Raw genomic sequence first — 14,369 nt, 5'->3', positions numbered from 1 at the left:
TGTGACAGTATGACTCCCTTTCACTGGTCTGCAGTTGTTAAGTGACTTCTGCCTTTTCTCCTTGTTGTCTTGTTGTGGAATGTACTAGCTTTTAATGTCTGAGTATACTTTTAACTTGCTTTTAATAAATGTTGAAAACTTATGTTCTCTTTTTTTTTCTTCTTAGACTTTCCAGACTCAGTGAAATTGATTATATTCATCACAAATATATGGCCTGACATATTTTTCTTCCAAGGTGCAATCAACAAAGCTATGCAATTAATTATCAGGCAGAATGCAAATGACAGTGTCCTGGCCTGTTTGAATGCCTGTCTCAGCTGGGAGCAGGTAACTTCTCCTTTCACTAACAGTGTCAGCTTTCATCTGCTTTGTTCCCCTTGCAGGCTGTATAAAACCAAGAAGGTTCTGGTGAAGGATGTAAAAATGCTCAGTGAATATCTTATGGAGTTTGTAAAGTTGCACAACTAATGCTACTTAAGTCTTTCTTTCTGTGGTTATCTAAGTCCTGTCAAAACACAACATTGTTTTGGTTCTTTTCCATGTTATTACTAATCCCTCTATTAAACGTTTAAGGTAAACATCGATTTTATATTTTAACTTTCTCTATTTAAGCATTCTTGAACCAGGGAATTATATGCCTCTGTGGAACTGTGATTTTCTTTTTTCTTTTTTTTTTTTTTTCATGTTCCTTTAGGTCATTTCTTGTTTGGTTTATTTTGTGGGGTATTGTTTTGTTTTCAGTTTTATTGAGCTTGTCTGTCTTTAATTGTAATGGGAAGTTGTTTATCACACTTATTTTCAGGATAGACATGTCTCATCTTACATGCGATCTTTCTGTGAGGTACACTGTAAGTAACCACTTATTGCCCTCAAAAATGTTGACAAATCTGATTTCACAAGTAGTTACAATCAAGTTCAAGTATGAGCCCGGGACTTCATGTGTGATCCTGGACAAGTCATTTAATTTCTGTCAGTTTTAAGCAGGCACATATTGCTATCCTAAAAGGAATGTTGCAAAGTGGAAAAACTGGATCATCCTTGATATCTGTAAGAGCAAATTTACATAATGCAGATGAGAAGCTGGAGATACTTTGCTTCTGGATAAAAAGTTTGTGTAACAAGTTTGAGTGCTTGCTAAAAGCCACTGCCCTAGTAGTTTTGAAGACCGATATTAATACCAGGCTTGCATGGTGGAAGAGCTATAGTTCTGTAAAATACCAAGTGAAAAAAGTCATCTTGATTTCTCATTCCTAAGCATGTTGTTTGATATCTGTCATTGGAACTACAAGTAGGTTTACAGTTATCAGTGTGGCCTTTGTGTTGTACCCACTGGAAAAGCATGTATTTTTTGTATGGTAAGAGTAGAGTTACAACCCCTATAAATGCTCTGTTCCAGGCTTACATTGGAATGAGATAGGAGGTTGTGGATTTGTATGTGTTTCTTTTTTGTTTGGATGTACACAAAGCTATGGTGATCAATCAGAGTAATGCAGAACTACAATCCCCCCTTGCAAAGGAATTATACTCTCCTTTTTGTTAGGTTATTGCTTTCAATCTTGTGCCAGTAGAGATACATGTACATATGCCATAGTAAATGTCCCCGGAACCATTAGTTCTGTATACTCTCGCTACCTACTTTATGGCTTGGAGTTCCATAAAATATGAGAAGTGCTGCAGATGGGGAGAAAAATCTCAGGAGCTTCTATTGATGAGGGCTAATCACGTCACCTTTTCTGTAAGATGGAAATACAGGGAGGAATTTCCATTGGTCCATGATTGACAGTGTGTTATAAAAGATCACATTCATAAAAATCACGTGCCTTAAAACAAGCTGGAAGGGAGCAAGGCCAATTTGGCTGAATGTGAAGCTTTCATTGAGAATCAAAGGGGGATAAGAGAGTTTGCTACTTTTGGAAGAAGAAGGGTTAGGCAACTTAGGAAGAGTACAAGGATTTTGCTGTAATTAGAAAGGCAATAGCCTGGCTAGAGCTAGGCTGTCCATCGTGTAAAAGTGAACAAAAACTGTTACAAATACATGAAAAGGAAAAGGAGGTCCAGGGAGAATCTCCCTCCTTTATTGGATGCAGCAGGAAATATCACCACCAAGGGATGAGGAAAAGTCAGAGGTACACAACACCTTCTTCTGACTTTATGAATCAGATAATTATCCTCAGGGTATTCAGCCCCCTGAGCTGCTAGGCAGGGGTGAGAAGCAGAGTAAATGCCCCACAGTTCAGAAAAGCAGCAACCTACTATTCTGTTTAGACTGTCACAAGACTGTTGGGCCAGATGGGATCCAACTGAGGGTACTGAGGAAGCTGACAGAAGTGCTTGCCAAGCCACTTTCCATTTTTATCAGCAGTCCTGGTCAACCAGTCCCAGGTGACTGGAGATTCCCAGTGTGACACTCACCTCCAAGAAGGATTGGAGGGATAGTCTAGGGAACTACAGGCCAATTGGCCTGACCTTGATATTGAGGAAGGTTATGGAGCAAATCATCACATGGCATCACATGGCATGTACAAGACAGCCAGGGGATCAGGCCTAACCAGGTACACGTTCATGAAAGACAGGTCTTGCTTGACCAATCTGATTTTCTCCTAGGACTGGATGACCTTCTTGTGGATGTAGTCTGCATAGGCTTTAGTAAAGCCTTTGATGCTGTATCTTCTACAGCATTTAGGGTTAGGGTTAGGGTTAAGTTAGGGTGTTGGTCTCGATCTCTGGAGGTCCCTTCCAACCCCTACGATTCTGTGTGATTCTGTGTGTGATTTTCCTGGAAAAGCTGATAGCCCTTGACTTAGATGAACGTATGCTTCATAGGGTTAAAAACTGACTGAATGGCTAGGCCCAGAAAGTGGTGGCAAATGGAGTGAAATCCATCTGGCAAACAGCCACAATTGGTATTCCCCAGCGATCAGTACTGAGGCCAGTTCTTTTTCATATCTCTATTGATGATCTGGACAGGGGGATTCATTGCGTCCTCAATAAGTTTGCAGATGACACGAGGTTGAGTGGAGGTGTTTGTCTGCTTGAGGGTAGGAAGCCTCTACAAAGAAATCTGGGTGGGCTGAATCAATGGGCTGAGGCTAATTTTATGAGATTCCACAAGGCCAAGTGCTAGGTCCTGCACTTTGCTCATAACAATCCTGTGCAGTTTCTACAGGCTTGGGCGAAAGTGGCTGGAAAGCTGTACAGTGCAGAAGGATCTGAGGGTGTTGGCTGACAGCCATCTTAACATGAGCCAGCAGTGTGCCCAGGTGTCCAAGAAGACCAGTGGCATTCTGGCTAGTATCAGAAGTAGCGAGACTAGGGAAGTGATAGTCCCCCTATACTCAGTACTGGTGAGGCTTCACCTTGAGTACTGTGTTTAGCTTTGGGCTTGAAGTACCTTCAGTTGGTACCTGAAGGGAAGCTGTAGTGAAATGAGGGTGAGAGGTAATGGCATCAAGTTGTGCTGGTGAGATTCAAGTTGGATATTAATTCAAATTTCTCTGAAATAGTGGTCAAGCATTGGAAGAGGCTGCCCATGGAAGTGGTGGAGTCACTGTCCCTGGAAGTGTTCAAGGAAAACGTAGATATGGCACTTAAAGATATGGTGTAATGGGCATGGTAGTGTTGGTTTGATGATTGGACCTGATGATTTTAGAGGTCTTTTCCACATTAATGATTCTGTAATTCTATGATCTCAGTATTAAGATGACTCTACGTGTGACAGAAAAGCTTGTGTAGCATGGAGATTTTGTTCTCAGCTGAAGTATGCCAATTTTAGTGACATTGCAGAATATCCTATTTATATGGTCTTAAGTACCAAGAAATTAAGCAGCCACTATGTCTGTGTTATGTGCCTAAATGTTTTGTCTTATTTCTTAAGGTTTTCAAAGGATGTTTGTCTTTAAATTTCCTTGCTTACTCTAGCTTTTTAATTAGCAGAACAATGTTATGTGACATTTTTTCAGTCATTATTACTTCAGATATTGAAAGTACTTGCTTTGAAATTAAACCCTAATGAGTGATAATCAATAACAAATTTTAGCATCGTAAAATTAAAAAAAAAAAAAAAAATCTCAAAGCGAGTATTACTGGTGTAATCTTACATTGGATAAGGGCTCTTCTAACCTTAAAGTGTTGCCAAGAGAAATAAAAATCTCCAAATTGTGGAAGCAGAAGGAAGAGTATGGTTTGTGGTCATGTTTGTTTACTCAAACTGCTCTTATTTAAACCATCAAGAAGAATATTGAGAATTAGAAGGTATTGGTTCACTGTGTTTTGTTTGTGTTAAGTCAAGCTCAAAAGTTGGATTTGTGGTGTAAGATGATCTCCAGTGGTTGCTGTACATAGTCAGAATCTATTATTTGTAAAGAGTATGGTTCTAGGTTGTAACTTTTCATTCATTAAGGTCATCAACTTCTGCATTTCCAGGGTTCATCTTCAGATGCTGGTATTATGGTCTCAAACCTGCTTTTAGAAATGCAGTCATGTCCAAAGGTAGAATTTCAGCTGAATGAGCAGTATGGAGAAGATCTGAGTGACGATGCTTGGCAGTACATATTTGCTATTGATCTACTTTGCTCTCACCTTAAATGGGATTGGACACATGACAATGTTATAAGGTATTGTGGCAAGCAGTTTGTCCAGACATTTTTACGTGCTTTTTTGTTGCTGTTTGGTTGGTGACTTTTTGTTTTTGTTTGTTGGTTGTGTTGTTAATCTTTTTTTTTTCTTTTTTCCAAAACAAGCATCGGATCCTATTTGTAACATAAAAACTTTTAATTTTCAGTGATAGAATAAACTTGTATAATATCTTGACATTTCAAAAGTGTACAAGTCATATCCAAATACAGATGTAAAAAGTCAGTGGAGTACCCTCAGGACTTCATGTAGAGAAGCAGAATGTTGCAAAGAAATGGTCCCCCTCTGCTCGGCTCTTGTGAGGCCCCATCTGCAGCGCTGCGTCCAGGCCTGGGGCCCCCAGCACAGGAAGGACGTGGAGCTCTGGGAGCGGCGGGGCCAGAGGAGGCACTGAGATGAGCAGAGGGCTGGAGCAGCTCTGCTGTGAGGAAAGGCTGAGGGAACTGGGCTTGTTGAGCTTGGAGAAGAGAAGGCTGTGGGAGACCTCATGGTGGCCTTCCAGTGCTTGGAGGGATTCTATGAATTAAAGATATAAATGGAATTGGGGAAATCCATGATAAGCAAAAGAATCATTTGTTATTCTATAAATACCACCCCCTCATGCAGTATCAAATTTTCAAATTAATTCATCTTTCACAGCAAAGTGCTTTGGCCTTCTATGGATAAATGGATAAAGAAGAGAAAAGACCGTGAAACTGCACTATCTGTTCCTGACAGTATTATAGCATTGACACTCAGGCTAATTGGTAAGTAATCTAAATTTTTCTTTGAACTTCTGCTTAATGTATGTCCTTGAAAAAGGTCAGTCCAGTGTGGAAAGTAATTTGAAGTATTTTTGCTTCTTTTTTTTTTTTTTTTTATTTCCTCAAAAGATTTTTCACCTTGAAAGACAAACTGTTACAATCTCATGCGAGTATTTTCTGTTTGCCATCCTGTGAAAAGCATGTACTTAGGTTCTGAGAGATGTTACTATGATTTAATGATAGTAAATATCAATATATTTTATGTATTTGAAATGAAGATGTATCCTTGGTAGCTGCATGTTTTTATACCAAAGTATATAAAATAAGGCTTTGCCACTTGTGAAGTTAAAGTCCTTAATTTGCTCTCTAGATGGCGTTCAGCATAAATCAATGAACTTTGGATTCCACTAGATGTTTTTAGTTACATAATGTTTAACAGAAGTTGCATTCTTCAAGAGTTTATTCTTTCAAACTGTATGAAAAATACCTTGGGATCTGTGGTCAGAAGAGGAATAGGACTGCTGTTGTTCCCAAGACAGATGCAGTAACAAGAGGGAGGATTTCGGGTTTTTATTTTGTTGGGATTTCTTTTGTTTTTTTCAGGTCGCTTGGGACAAATAGGTTTGAAGGAAGGATATCTTTCTGCTGTGAAGAATATTAGTTCTGTAATTGGACTGTTTGTACAGCATGCAAAAGAGGAAGGTAATGTCTGTTCAGAAGAACTTTAATATAAAATCTGCAATAAACAGAATGAGTACAAATTAGGACATTTGTGCCAGAACAGCCTGCTTGTGCAATTTTATGTTAGTAAGGAACAGAACAGACAGGTTTCAGTTTGAGCCCCTGGCTCTTCCAAAGATAATGAAGCCTGGCTATTAATATTTTTCTCAGTCAGGGAGCTTCTTGGAGGTATTCTCAGACAACTTGAAATTATTCTGTTTCACCTAATGTACCAGCTGCCTCAGAGTACATTTTGACGCAAGCAAGAATTGTTTGTTTGCTACCTGAGCAGCTCATACTGTTCTAAATTCTTGACTGAGACAAAGCGAGACAGGAAGAGCAGCAGAGATATGCAGTACTAAGTTATTCTGGATACTAAGTTTATTTTGCAGTGGAACATTCACTGCTGTGAGAGAATTATTTGACCTACAGCTTCTCTCTCTTGAGTCTCAGGCTTTTCCAAGTAAGTGGATGGACACATCTGTAACTGTATTTTTCTCTCTCTGGGTAAATCTGTTTGTTTTTATACAGTTTAATCACCCTGCACTAGAGTACAATTACTGGATGCTCAAATCCTTTGTGTCCATTGAATACTAAAACCCTGCTGAATTCAGAGAACTGGGAAGTGCAAGTATAAAATGAGATGTTAAGGAATTTTAGTGCAGATTGTCTTCTTGCTACTTTCAGGCTGTAGATATCTCACCTGTTGATGTTTTTATTCCAGTTTTTGAACTAACAATTTCCCCCAGAATTGCTGCATATTCAAGTTGATAGAAGCTAATTTGTGTTAACTTTTTGCAGATGTTCCATGGGGTGTGCAGCTGGCAGCCATATATTCACTGTGCGACTTGGGTTCAAGCAATCCATCCGGTATTGTTGGGGCCATCCATGCTTGGAAAGCTACAGTTCTTAACAGCATCCCTTTTGCGGTCACAAGAGGCCTAGCTGAAGTCAGTTCTTTGTGTAAAATGGACCTACCCTAAAGTGTAGTTAAATGGTCCTGTCTGAAGAAGTGCCTTACTTTACTAAGCAGAAATTGGTTCCAGATAAGAGCAATACAGAGTGGTGTCTTCTTCTTAAAAGAATGTCTGGTCATACAAAGCAAGCTTAACTGTTTTATTTGGCTTTTCTGCTTGAGGGCAGAGTTTTAAAAGGAGTAAAAAGGCTTGCATTTCCAAATAACTCATCAGTGATCTTGAAAACCAGTATGGTTTTGATTTCCAAGACATTTCTGGCGTAATGTCAATAATAATCAGTAGTTCAATTTGGAGCATGGGCATTTCGCTACAGCAGAAGATTGAGCTTGGCTGAAACTTGGCTCTATTCTTTTGTATTATATTTGTAAAGTAGCTGTTCAGATAGCAGAATTTTGCCCAGATTCTGCTTTGTGTTCCTTGAGTAATTTCATCAACTTAATATTAAATACTTGTGTAAAGGAGGTAGAACTTGTGTTACAGTCACTTATAGAGTAACAGAGGTATGAAATCTCTGAACTTGTATATATGGTATATCCCGATAATGTGTTTTTTACATTTGATATTGTTCCACTTGGGGAATTTTGTGAATGTAAATAGAAAGTTGGTTCAGAAGAAGTTTAAACTTCTAATGATAGCTTCACTACACTCTGCATTTTTATATCTTCCATAATAAAAGAAGCAAACACTGTTATGTTCTTGTTGGTCTTTTCAAATAACACACTGGGAATGAACTGTTGTTTCTAGTTTAAATAAGTACTGATTTGAGGGGAAGAGTTTTCAGTGGGATTGTCTGCAGTCAGTTCAGTATCTTTCAGTTGCAGCATTTCAATTTCTTCTGGATCTCTTAAGTCTTTCTGGCACCTGAGGATCAGGTTCTGTTTACTGGTCCTATGAACGGTTTCCCAGTCGCTTCATGAGCCACATGGTCCCATCCTTTTTCCTGCATGTTCTGCCTTAGCGGACAGCTCTTTAAAGAAAGAGGAATTCCCACCTCCTTGATGTTCTGCTTCACTTAGATGCTGCTGTCTTCAACAGAGTATGCACGCTGTTTTTGGTATTGCCTGTGGTACCAATGCCTGATGCATCATACATTTAGACACCAGCTTTAGCTTATTCTGCCTTTCCAGTTTGTGTTTGCATCTACTTCAGATTGTCTAAATCTACTGTTTCTGGGATGAATGCAATTTAATAAGAACATCCCTTGAATGTTATGCTTCTTATTCTAGACTTCTTGATAAAGACTAAAGAAGTAACACCAATTCACTAATGTGTGTGAATATTCATTGGAAATGTAAAATCATGGATTGGAATAGCTGGTATTAATAGCTCAAAAATTGTGTTTTGTAAAATACAAATACTAAGTTGTATAGTTTGTGTCAATATACATTTTATACAAAATGTATGAGTACTTTGTTTCTAAAGAAATTGCTCTACATTCTTGCTTATCTATCTGTAGAAGCAAGTTCTTAGTCTGACTACACTTTAATATAATAGTGTGTGTTTGCCAAAATAATCTCTATTTGGGATGACTGACATGTAATATACATTCTTTAATATGGGAGAAAAAAAGAAGGAGCAGACGTTGGAGCTTTTCCAATAGGAATTCAACAGCACAATAAGAGGCACATTCCCCCCAAAACAATGCTGTGGTCTTAACAAAAAAGAGGGAAAAAAAGTGTATTTCTGCATAGTTTCACTTCAGAGTAAAGAATCTTTCAAATGACTTGGAAAACTGCATTGGTGAAGTCAGTCTCCAAAGAGCTGTAAAAATCACAGCGCTTATCAACTCCAGCTTTCACCAAAGGGAATGATGGTAGCAGCATTGGCAGCAGGAGTAAAAACAAAGTTGAATGTTTCTATACCATCATGAGTGTCTGAACTTGGGGCTTGCCCGGGGCTGCATACACAAAGGTTGCTCCAAAAGTAATGCTTCTTATTTATTTCCATGGAAGCTATGACTAGGTCAGGACACATCTCTATTTGCACTGCTTCTAATGACACTTATTTTTCTGCTGGCTTGCATGGTACCTGCTATAGGACTTTCTATATCTTGTGACTCAGGTCACAGGTTACAACAGTTTATAGGTATCAGCATCATAATCTCTTCCCTGCTGGCTTTGTACTAGTCTACAGTAATTAACATTGTAATGAACTCCTCACCTTGCCTCTGGCCTGGCTAGCAACAAGGAGTTCCAGTTATAATGTTTCTGTAACAGGCAACTTAAATAATGGGTTACAAAAATGCAAAAGCTTAACAATTACAATCTGCACCCTTCATCATTTTGTGCCAGGCCATAGGTCTTAACATTGCAATGAACTCCTGCCCTTGCCCATGCTCCACTCTGGGCTTGATCTTTGGCCATACTTGCTTGGAAGTGTGCCTCTACTTGTGTGTCCCTCTACTCTGCCCTGGTGAGGCCTCCCCTGGAGCACTGCATCCAGATGTGGAGTCTTTAGTGCAGGAGAGGAAATTCTGCTCTGAGGCAAGCTCTTTGACTTTCACTTTGGGTTAATGTCACTGTTCAGAATAGCAACTGACAAGGCTCCACTTCTGTGTGATTCTACACAGGCAGAATTTGCAATGGTTTCTGTCACAGAAATCTGGGAATTAAACTCACTAACCCTAATGCTAACATTACTGCATTGCAGCACTGGGTGCATGGGAGATGGCAGATTGTATACACTCAACTTGTGAATATTCATGCAATTTCCATGAAGTGCCTAGAATTGCTATGCATATTAAAATCTAATATTACGCACTGTATCTAATATAATCTAATATTACCTGCACTATGGTAATACATGGTTCTTGCAAGGGATCTTAGGTGGTCATGGAGTTCCACTGGGAGTTGCTGTCTAGCCAAATGTTGTGTGTTAAGTAGGTCAGATCCCATATTTGATCAATAAATTATTTATTAAAAAATCGGCTTCTGGCCAAGCTTCTAATGGTCACATTGGCCTTGCTGTAGTGCCTGTATTATCACACCTCCTCACGGCTTGTGGAACTCTGCTTTCGGAACTGACGTGTCCTGCTTATCTAGGAAAACAGCCCTCCCCGCATAGAAGGTCGGTTTGCTGAATCAATTATATGCCGAAGATATCAATCAATTGCCAGGTGTCGCTTCCGCACAGCGCACTGTGGCTGAAATCGTTGCTTCTCGCGTAGGGCTCGGGCCAGAAGCCGCTCTTTCCCAGGCTGTGCCGTGCCGTGCCGTAACACTCTGCTCCGGTCCCGCCCGCTCCGCTCCGCTCCGGGCTTTCCGTCCGATCCTCGCTTCCCGCCGGCGCAAGGCCCCGTCCCCGCCCGCAGCCGCGCAGTCGGAGCGGCGCGGCGTTGCCGCGGTTGCCGTGGGTCGCTATGCGCTTTAGGGCTAAGATCGTGGATCTCGCCTGTCTCAACCACTTCAGCCGTGAGTATGCCGTGCCGAGGGCACGGGGTGGCCGCGCCGCGGCTGAGCGGCTCGGGCTGCCTTTCCCGAGGGCGCGGAAGAGGAAGGGCTGCGCTTGCCGGCGGTGTCCGGTCGCCGTGCCGCGGGCGGGCCGGCGTGAAGCTGCGCGCTTTGCCGTGCGGGGGCGCGGCGTTTCTGTGGCGGTTTGGGCTGCAGAGGTTCTGCCCTGCCGCCGCGGTGCACAGCACGGAGCGGCTCTGCTCTTCCCTCCGCCCCGCCAGGTGTAATTAACACGATCGCGAAATTAGCCAAGAGCTGCACCCTGCGTCTGACAGAGAGCAAGCTGTACTTCATCCTGTCTGACAGAGTTGCTAATGGAGGAGTCAGCATGTGGGGCGAGCTGTGCCAGGTGAGCCGGGGAGGTTCGGTGCTTAGGCAGTGAGAAGTAGTGCCCGCGGCCAGGTGTCTTTCACGAAGCGTTCCTTATAAATACGGCCCTTACCAGAGGTGTCTCGGAGCTCTCGTGCCGCTCAAGGCGGCCTGTTTTGCACCGATGCCTTATCGCAGTGCAGGGCTGGGGTTTGTGGCTAATGCCGCTTTTCTTCGGTCGTCCGTTCTAATTAAGGATTCCATGTGTGCTGGCCTGCCCAGAACTGGAAGCAGTAAAGCGTAACTCGCCCTTCTGCCGTGTATTTTGAGGTGCTGGGGGACGATCTGAAGCTAATAGCTTCACCTCTGAAGCAGTGAGTCTCCATCTTCACGCACTGGTTCCTGCAGGTGGTGCTGGGCGCAGGATACCTGCTGTAACCAACTAAGGGCTGTGGAGTCCAACTTGACCCTCCTTTTTTTTTTTTAATTTGCTTTGTTTTCTCAAATTTCAAACCTTGCAGGGGAATTTCTTTGATGAATATCAGATGGAAGGAGTAGCTGTAGATCACAATGAAATATATTTAGAGCTCATGCCTGAGAACCTGTCAAGAGCATTAAAAACAGCCCAGAGTGCAAAGGCAGTGAAGATCAAGTTGACTAACAAACATTCTCCCTGTCTCAGAGTTGCTGTGGAGCTAGTAAGTGCCATAATGCTTTTATTATGTTAAAATTGTTCAAAATTCAGTGTCTTTCTGTAGGTCGAATTGTAGCTCTGGTAGTCTTTGGTATAATTCTAGAAAACGAAATAAAGAAAAATCTTGGCGTTTTTTCCCCTTACTGGCCTTTCCTACCATCAAGGCTGGTAACAGATAATACCAGAATTATATTTTCCAAAAGATAAGAAGGAAGTAGGGGAGGAATGAAAGCCATGTGGCCAAAACATCTTTGTCCAATATCTTTGTCACCTGCTACCTTTCTCCATTTCTTCATTCTCTACATTTTCTGTGGTCTGTTGCCTTCTTATTGAAGGCAGTTTAAGGTTAGCTCATAGGTACTAATGACTCTTAAACTCTTCTGAACTCAAAGTCAGCTTAATAGAGAACCTGTGGAAAAATAGAGAAATGGAACTGGGTATCTGGGGTAGTTGGATCTAGTTTTTCCCAGACTGGAAGTGAAAAATTTGGATTCAGAATTGAACCTGTTTCTTACTTAAAAGATATGCTCTGTCTCTCTCAAGCCATCCTTATCAAGCAGCAGTAGGATTGTGACACATGACATTCCTGTGAAGGTTATTCCCAGAAGACTATGGAATGACTTCAGAGAGCCCAGTGTGCCAGACTTTGATGTAAGCCTCTGTTTTGTATTTCCTATGGAGTGAGAAGGTTTATACTGCTATGGGGTATGCTGGCAGTGGGTTTTGGAGAGGAGAAGGGGCAGAAAAGGGAAAGCTGGAGGTTTGGGGATGTTGCGTCTTGACAAGAGCCCCAAATAAGTAAAAACGGAGCAGATAGTTGTAATTTGCTGCTGCATTATTTGGGATGGGACAGTGGAGAAGCAAAGGACTTGCATAGCTTTGTACAGGAGTGTCTCCAAAACACTAAGGTTTGTGATTACTTCATATGATTTAACTGCTTAGGTACCAAGTAGCCCCAGTAATCTGCTGTCTGGAATTTCTAGCCTACCTGGCTGAGTTACTTGTATGTTTTTCCTCCTGTTTCTTTTATAAATATCCTTTTAATATCCTTTTTAACTTTCAGCAGAACTGCAACAAAAGGTCCTTGTGCAAATTGTGTTCCTGCTTGAAGATATAGTTCTCTGTTACCTCCATAGCTAAAATTATTTCAAATCAGAAGATGTAAGACACAGTAGAAACATGATGCGTTCTGTTATTTCAGATTTACACGGATGTGGTTTCAAAGGTTATCAGCTGTAGTAACTTTGACTATTCAGTTACACAGATGTAGGTTCACATGAGAATCTTACCTGCCCTCTATTTTCAACGTGGCTTTGGGATGGTGTGTCTGAAGCAATTGCTAGAGGGATGGCCTGTTACTGGAATGGGAAAGAGTTCTTTTGTTCTTGGATTGTTTGCTGAATTTAGTTAAGTATCGTGTTCCTTCCACTCAGTGTGTAGCTGAGGTGTCCAAATAAGGATGTTCTTGAAGGGGAAACTAGAACGTTACAGATAAAATACCGTCATGACTATGGTTGGTCTTTTTTGTCTTTCTAGGTCAGTATTTACCTACCAGCACTGAAAACAATGAAGAATATTGTGGAGAGAATGAAGAATATCAGCAATTGTATTGTAAGTTAAGGCGCTTAAGTCTGTGTCCTACAGACCTCTTGGTTGTAACACTTGCTGTTTTCCCTGTTGCCTGATCTGATGCCTCTGTTATATTTTGTCTTTTGTATGGGATGGATTTTGAGTTAAAGGTACCTGAAGATTGTGTAGGGGCTGAAGAGAAGTGACGAAGGGAATGATGGAATTTGTTTTAGGACTGGCAGTCCTAAAACTTGTCCAGGACCTCATAGAACATCCTCTTTTTTTGCACTGAGTTCCAGAAAGAACATGATATTATGTTGCTGCATAATACGTACAAGTCACTCTTTACAGGTGGAAAGAAATTGCAGTCTTTCATGAAGTGTGCTGGACACTTTGTAGTGATTACATTAAAAAGAATGCCCTATTAAGTGAGTCTTTTTTTTATAAATGATCTTTTGGTGAACTTGAGATATGATTTGGAGGAAATCTTTTTAATGGCTCATGGATGTCAGCCTGTGCTTTAGATTCTGACATGGTGAGTTTCTGGAGGCTGGTAAGCCTTTCATTGGAGGAAGCTTTGTGCAGGAGGTCTAAACATTGATTGATTTACTTTTTGTTTGTTTATTTAGTTTCTCCAAAACTGAAAATCACTAAAATTTACTAGCATTGAAGTGAGTAAGCAGCTACAGATCTTTGGAAAGGTTTTGGAACTGTACATGACAATTTTGATAAATGGGGTTGTTTTTTTTTTTTTTTCGTAAATGTGGAGTCCTGAAATTGGGTAGTTCTGTCTTACAGGAGTTGGAAGGGTTGAGAGGTAAATGCTGGCTTTCTGTCAATTTTGAGAATGGCAGTTGTCACTCATCTATTTGTATGACATACTTCAAAATCTTCTCCTTTGTAGTAAGCCTTTTGGAATTTTATTTTTCCTCTCTATATAACTTTCTTCCCCAGTGTCCTCTATGAAAGTGCTTACATGCTACAAAAGCACATTGTGTAACTGCTTTGTTTCCAGAGTTGATAATCTCTTATCACACAGGATAGCTGTATGATGGGACTGATCTTTGGTGTGTAGCAACACTCAGAAGAGGTAGTATATCAACACAGCTCATAACCTCCTTCCTGAGTTCCTAACCTCCTTCTCCGAAGTACATTTATAGTCAAAACTAAGTAAAACTTTGGGAAATGCTTTTGATAGCTGTAAGGGAAGAGGCAGAGTACTCTCACCTTGTACATGCTTTTCTGTCATTAACAAATAAAAATATGAAGTGTCACA

The 14,369-nt window shown here is 40.9% G+C and overlaps 2 protein-coding genes across 7 annotated transcripts in view; both read left to right on the top strand.

The window, feature by feature from the left end:
- The window catches only part of ICE1 (interactor of little elongation complex ELL subunit 1), a 31,312-nt gene extending 23,549 nt beyond the window's left edge, over positions 1-7,763 (top strand). For both annotated transcript variants that reach the window (XM_042869296.1, XM_042869295.1), the window contains exons 16-20: positions 167-327; positions 4,423-4,613; positions 5,272-5,378; positions 5,979-6,077; positions 6,897-7,763. In XM_042869296.1, the coding sequence (XP_042725230.1) occupies positions 167-327; positions 4,423-4,613; positions 5,272-5,378; positions 5,979-6,077; positions 6,897-7,078 (740 nt within the window). In that variant the 3' untranslated portion in view covers positions 7,079-7,763. The remainder of the gene's footprint in view (positions 1-166; positions 328-4,422; positions 4,614-5,271; positions 5,379-5,978; positions 6,078-6,896) is intronic.
- A 2,610-nt stretch (positions 7,764-10,373) lies between these two features.
- The window catches only part of HUS1 (HUS1 checkpoint clamp component), a 31,173-nt gene continuing 27,177 nt past the window's right edge, over positions 10,374-14,369 (top strand). For all 5 annotated transcript variants that reach the window (XR_006178447.1, XR_006178448.1, XM_042869085.1 and 2 more), the window contains exons 1-5: positions 10,374-10,482; positions 10,743-10,870; positions 11,352-11,528; positions 12,068-12,175; positions 13,061-13,135. Coding sequence is in view for 3 of the 5 variants with exons in the window: in XM_042869085.1 (XP_042725019.1) it covers positions 10,431-10,482; positions 10,743-10,870; positions 11,352-11,528; positions 12,068-12,175; positions 13,061-13,135 (540 nt within the window). In the remaining 2 variants the exon portion in view is untranslated. The remainder of the gene's footprint in view (positions 10,483-10,742; positions 10,871-11,351; positions 11,529-12,067; positions 12,176-13,060; positions 13,136-14,369) is intronic.

The sequence above is a fragment of the Lagopus leucura genome, unplaced genomic scaffold (assembly GCF_019238085.1).
Source record: "Lagopus leucura isolate 7727_CA_CO unplaced genomic scaffold, USGS_WTPT01 Super-Scaffold_100002, whole genome shotgun sequence".
NCBI lineage: Eukaryota > Metazoa > Chordata > Aves > Galliformes > Phasianidae > Lagopus > Lagopus leucura.
This window is presented reverse-complemented; position numbering and strand designations above follow the sequence as displayed.